Source organism: Phasianus colchicus, chromosome 3 (genome assembly GCF_987193195.1).
Source record: "Phasianus colchicus chromosome 3, bPhaCol1.hap1.1, whole genome shotgun sequence".
In the NCBI taxonomy this organism is placed as follows: Eukaryota; Metazoa; Chordata; class Aves; order Galliformes; family Phasianidae; genus Phasianus; species Phasianus colchicus.
The window spans coordinates 9,511,683-9,518,214 of NC_143438.1; the positions used below are offsets into that span (position 1 = coordinate 9,511,683).

The 6,532-nt window shown below is 44.0% G+C and overlaps 1 protein-coding gene across 1 annotated transcript; it reads left to right on the forward strand.

Annotated features, from left to right (window-relative positions):
• Positions 1 to 723: 723 nt before the first annotated feature.
• On the forward strand, positions 724 to 5,993 carry LOC116226466 (transmembrane protein 14C-like). The gene is made up of 4 exons (XM_031589381.2): positions 724 to 1,634; positions 3,124 to 3,225; positions 5,215 to 5,302; positions 5,475 to 5,993. Exons 1-4 carry the CDS (start codon positions 1,559 to 1,561, stop codon positions 5,530 to 5,532), a joined length of 324 nt encoding a protein of 107 aa, XP_031445241.2. The 5' UTR covers positions 724 to 1,558; the 3' UTR covers positions 5,533 to 5,993.
• Positions 5,994 to 6,532: the final 539 nt, after the last annotated feature.

Sequence of the window (6,532 nt, forward strand, 5' to 3'; positions counted from 1 at the left end):
ATGAGATGGCTCATGTGCCAATTGCAATATTCTCTTGAAGGCAGATGTCTGTGTTTCTCCTTTGCAACTGTTTCCCTTATTTAGATGAGTTATGAGAACACCACGTCTGAATAGGCAGTATACTCCATTTAAATGAGCCCAGCAATAAAGGGTTGTTTTTAACTTAAACAGGCTCCTACAGCTAACATAGAACTTACATTTTTCTCTCATTGAAGCTTATACTTCATAAAGCACAAGAGATTCACAGTTTTTGTCTTATGTCTGTGCTTGACAAAAAGGCTGTCACTAGTAGAACAATTTCCATTGAAATTTCAAAAACATGAGCCCATGGCCATGAGCATCACAGCGATAGAAGCCAGGTGTCATGAGCACCAGCAAAAACCCAGTCTGCACAGCGTTTTAAGGATGAAAAAGCAAAAATTCCATTGATCTTTGGTTCAGAGCTTTAAGCTTACAAGTCAAATTGCACATTTGTAAGAATCCAAACTCCCTGGGTATTAATATCTCATAAGATTCAGAACTTTTTGTGAACATGAGGCTGAAAAGTCAAGTGCAAGCAGCTTCTAAGACAAAATGCAAAAAGTCTTGGAAGCAAAACTTGTTTCATACACCTGGAGTACATGCTTGGCTACCAACCAGTGCTTGGCAGAACTGCAATTTGTTCTCTGCTGCACACTGTCCCTTTCAGAACGTTTTCCATTCTGGTTTTCAGGGAACTAGCTAGAACAACAGAAGGCAGCAGCAGAGAAAAAGAATGATAGAATCGTTAAGGTTGGAAAAGACAACTGAGATCATTAAGTCCAACTGCCAACCCACCCCACCATGCCCACTAACCACGTCCTTCAGTGTCACATCCACACAGCTCCTGACCACCTCCATGTGACCTCACCACGTCCCCGGGCAGCCCATTCCTGGGCTCACAGCTCTGAGGAGAAGAAACCTTTCCTAACATGCAACCCGAACCAGCCTTGGTGCAACTTGAGGGTGCAACTCTTGCCCTATCGGCGTCACCTGGGAGAGCCCGACCCAAAGAGGTAGCAGAAATGAAAAAGCTCATCCTGCGTCAAGAACAGCGAGATGGGTGGCAGCGGTAAAACGCCACAAGAACCTCGAAGCAAACCAGAAGCAGCACCAGCCTGGAGGCTTCCTCAGCACCCCAGGCGCGTTATTCACAACTCTAGCCGAATGAGCAAACACGGTCGATTCCCACCCATCGGCACGGGCGGGCTCTTCTGTCGCTTTTCTTCCTCGAATCGGACGGAACGGGGCGGCTCCGCGCCGCTCTCTCACCTCCCCTTCCGCAAGGCGCCCCGCTCCGCCCCGCTCCACGGCCGGTGGATGGGCACGGCTGGCACCGCTCCTGCCTACGGCCAGCCCCACAGCCGGCCCCACGGCTGCTTTCCCAGCCCATCCTGCGTGTCACTTCTTGGCTTGGGGTTCGGGCAGGCCCTCCCGAGGCAAAAAATATCCTTCTTATTATTTGCCCCCCTCCCTCCGCCCCACCGCGTTTTGAACGACTCCCCCTCCCCCCCCCCCAGTTTATTTTCCAGTTTTCAGCATGGCCGTGGATTGGATCGGCTTCGGCTACGCCGCTCTGGTGACATCGGGAGGGCTCATTGGCTACGTTAAAGCAGGTACGGTGCTGGAAGCGCCTTCCGACCCTCTTCCCTGCTTGTTCCGACAGCCCCCCACCTCGCAGTCCCGAGGGGGAGAAGCGAGTGAGGCTGTGCAGGGCGCTGATAGCGGGGCTCGGGGCGCGGTGCCGTCGGAGGAGCTGCTGCTGGGTCCGATAAGCTGCAGTCCGCCTCCTGCGGGGCGCCGATAACGCAGTTCGGCGTTGGGCGATGCGGCTGGACTGGAGTAGGTCTGCTTCAGAAATGCTGTTCTCCTGTTGTTAAGCTCGGTCCTTTCCTGGACTCCCCGTCACATGCTTAGTTGCCACCCTGTTGCTTTCGTTTCCCCAGTTTGCCTTAGTCTGGGCAGAGGCGTGGATTCATCCCTCCTGAAACTCTTTCTACTTGGAAAGTCCTTTTACATAATGTTTGCAGTATGAAGGTGTATGAGTTCATAGGAAGACACCAAGAAGCATCCCAGCAGATACGATCACACAAGTGTTCGTGCCCACTCTAGCCTGCTTTCTCTTGGCTTGCTTTTTCCATTGGGCTGCAAGTGGAGTTCAGAACAGGAGAGACAATAGAATCATAGAATTGCTCAGGTTGGAAAAGACCTTAAAGATCATCGAGTCCAACCACAACCTAACCATACTGCCCTAACTCTAACAACCCTCTGCTAAATCCTGTCCCTGAGCACCACATCCAAACGGTTTTTAAACACATCCAGGGATGGTGACTCAACCACCTCCCTGGGGAGCCTATTGCAGTGCTTAACAACCCTTGTTGTAAATAAGTGTTTCCTGATATCCAACCTGAACCTCCCCTGACGCAAATACTGAGAACTTCAGTAACTAATTTCATCAGCATTACTCTGAGGCCATTACAAAGTGGGAGATGTCTTATTGGGCAGGAAGGAATTCAGATCACAAGCAGTAAGTCCTGAACTCTCCATTTGCATGACTGAAAGCATTCACCCCCCAGTGGTCTTGTCACTTCATTGCTCAATGAATAAATCACCAATGTTCTGTAGCTCGGGATTATCACTTGTGCTGAGGACTTGATCCCTTGATTTAGGTGAGCCCAGGGTGTTTGACTCCTTTTTACTTTGGAAACTTCTCATTTGTGTAAATGCCCTCCCACCTAGTTCAGTTCTCATCTCTTTTTCTGATCTTAAACATGCAGTGCTTTTCAAGAAATTCTGGAATTGAAACAATGTACTTTTGTCTGCAAAAAGAAAACATCAATTCTTTCACTTTTCTCTTTGGTCATGTATTCATGACTTAAGGATTTAAATACTGATGCTTTTTGTATCTTGTGCAAGAGTATCTAAATATGATTATTGGTTCAGGTCAGGATGGCCTTAAAATTTTATAAGACACCCCCCCCCTCCCCAATTCCTCAGTCTGTTTCGTAACAATGAAACATTTTTTGTTATTTATAGTGTTTTACAAAACAAGTAATGAGTTTGTTCTTGAGCTTCCAATAAATGTGTTGTCTTTTCTTTATTCAGGCAGTGTTCCGTCGCTGGCTGCTGGGCTGCTCTTTGGAAGTCTGGCTGGACTGGGTGCCTATCAGCTCTCCCAAAATCCAAGCAATGTTTGGATTTCTCTGAGTAAGTCTTTTAGCATTTTATTTACAAAGGAGTATATTTACCCTTACCTACAGGCGTTCATTTAATTCTTTGCTGAGGAATTAAACTGATAGTATTATAAATTTAATTTAAAACAGAACTTTAAACTTATGTTTAGTGAAAATCTCTAATAGTAGCCAAACTCCACTGTTCTCTCTGGAATATGAGCTGTCTGCATTGCTTACATTTTAGGCTGCTACATCTCAGATGCTTGTGGGAGTGCATTGTTGGTGTAATTCTTTTGCCAGTTTTTGTGTTAGCTCTATCTTCGCTCCATTCCCGATCTGCAGAAGACATTGTTCCCACAGCATGTGACCGTTCTCTGATGCCAGCCATGGTGCAGTCCCCCTGGACTGGCTGCACTGGTGATGCCACCATGCACCTGTCTCACACCGGGGTATTTGGAAGATCACAGTGAAAGGAAAATTCTAGTAAATTGATGTCTAACCTGAGCGTGTCCTCTTTTGGGCTGGATCCAATGTTCAGCAGCCAACATGAGTCTGGAGCATTTCAGGAGGAGAGATTTCCCTGCAGGCTGCCTGTGCCCCCAACAGGTTATTTGCTTATTGGTGAAAATAGCAGAGATTGTAATTGGCTTATTTTTATGTTTGACGGATGTGTGCACGAGAAGCAAGCTTCACGAGTTCTATTTCTTCTTCCTCCTTCTGGAACTGGAGCTCCCCTTTGAGAAATCAGCTACCGAGAGTCACTGCTTACTCCATGCTTAAAGGGGTGCCACTGACAGAGCATTCCTTTGCTGAGGCTGTGCCGTAGCACCTCGCTCTTTTTCATACATATGAAAGCTGGAAGTGAAAGGAGAGGGCCCAGCATTTTTTTTTTTTTTAGCATAGTCTGCAGTGCAGCTCACTTCCATTTCCCCAGCTACTAGACAGGCCAAAGGCTGTGCACAGTCATGCCTCATCAACTGGCATCAGCTGTGAGCACAGCCAGATGAACTGGACTGAGACCAAGTATTTTCCCAAATGTCAGTGACAGCCAGATACTTTTTCAATAGTTCAGTAACACGCAGAGGCTGTCTTATTCTCCTTTTCACACTTTGAGGTTTTTGGAGAAGGTCTGTTTCAGACAAAATGACATTTAGTTTGGTGTGCACATTCTGAATACTGGCTATTGATCAGAGCTGGAGGCATTGGAATACTGAAATAATTTTCTTCTTGTTGGATTGTGATCCCAGTGTTTTACACGTGTAATTACATGAGGCTGTTAGATGTCAGTGACAATATTTAGAGTAGCGTTAGGGAGGAAGAATGCCATGACTAGGGGTGAGAATGAGCTGGGCCTTGCCAGCCCAGCTATCACACAGAAGCAGTGCAAGCAGATAAGGTGTTGTTCCAATCACATCGTTACATGCAGCTGTTACCCCTGGATAGCAGCTACATGCTAAGCATTTCATTGGTATCATTTCCATATAGTTTTCTTTGGAATTTCTTCAAGATCCAGTGTTCTAAGGATTGCCCTTTCTATTTTACTATCTGGGTGAAACTCCTTCACTTTTCTCAGTGTCAGGGTGGATAGCTATCTCTGATCTTAGCAGTAGGTGAAGCAGGCTGTAAAGGGTTGGTAACAGATAAGAAAGTGCTATCTCCCTCTTACAAGAAGTGGGGAAATTACATGTCCAGGCTTAGTGTTTTGCTGGGAAAGAGTCGAGTTCCAGGGTAATACACTGTAGATTCTCTAAAGAAGCACATTTTGACAAACAAACTTGCAGAGTGTGTGTGCAGAAGCACAGGGTGCAGCATCTGCCAGAAGTTGGTTTAGAATATCCACTCTTCATGCACTGAGGCACTCCAAAATTTACAGTTTATTTTCCTTTTTTTTTTTTAACCCATCATGTGAAATAACCCTTTCCACTTTTTACTTGATGGTACTACTTATTTCTGTTCTGAACTGTAGCATCTCTCTTATACATGTACATCTCTGCTGACTGGACTCTTCAATCTTTCATTTCAGTTACATCTGGAACGCTGACTGCCATAATGGGAACAAGATTTTACAACTCTGGAAAGTTCATGCCTGCAGGGCTGATTGCTGGTGTCAGGTACAACAGGATTTTTTACTTCCTTAATTAAACTGAGATGGAGTAAATCTCATTTTCTGCATCTTTTTTGTTTCTCTGCATCTGTTACGTGAGAAATATTTGAAAATGAGTTGGTAAGTTATAACTGTTGTTTAATTCTGTGAATTTACTGGGTCTTTTTCACCTTATACAGTTTGCTGATGGTTGGAAGATTAGCACTGAAGATGGTGGAAAAGCCCCATGAAAAGTAACCGCTCATTTTACTGCTTATCATCTGGATGAGAAAACCTGATAATGACACTGTGAAGCAAGAAAATCAGGATGGATAGTTTACTTACAAAGTGCCATTTATTTCAAGAATCTGGTAGAGCTCTTACTGTGCAGTGAGAATTTGGTCCTGGTTGTTTTTTTGAAACACATTTCAATGTATTTTGACACTTTCAATGTTTATACTCCAAAATATACTGATGACATATATGAAGTAGAGTGGATCTGTAATTAAGCAAGCAACCATGAAGTGTCACCAGAAACAACTGGCTGAATACAGCACTGAATCCCATAACTTTTATACCAAGTACTACAGTATGCTTTACCTGCTGTATCCTGAGTTGATATGTCACGTCTGTATAACACCAAACAAATCTTATCTTTTTATTGTGAAATGATGCTCAAATGTTGCTTTTCTACAAGTAAAACCTGTTACAAACCTTTATTTGGTATGTTTTTGTGATCCTTTCTGTGCGTACGGGGTATATTTTATTTTTACCTTCTTGTCCTTACCTCAGTCTCTGTAGTGAACTACTCTATGAGTGTTGTCTTCTGATGGTATTCAAAAATCACTTTTTAAAATGGAAGAGCAGAAGATTAAGTTAGGGGCCTTTGTTAACACACTGTCTTTTATTGATCTACAGTCACTGATGCGCTGAGTACTTACAGATTGTAACTCATAATCTAAAGTGCTATTTTATGTAGTGACTACTTAAGATTTTACTTTGGGACCTCTGTGCCATGAAGGATACCAAACTTCTGTCAGCAGCATGACATATAAAAGATATATAACTTAAATGTTATGCAACTACTTCTCATTTTGTAGTGCTGAAAGGAGTATATAACAATTCTCTTGGGAAGTACATCAAGCTGATTTTAAACCGCTTAATTTCTCTCTTTCTTTGGCCACTGCCAAAGATGTATTTCTTGTTCTGAACATTTCATTTAACAGCGTTGAGCCTGAGTGACAATTGCATTGTTTTG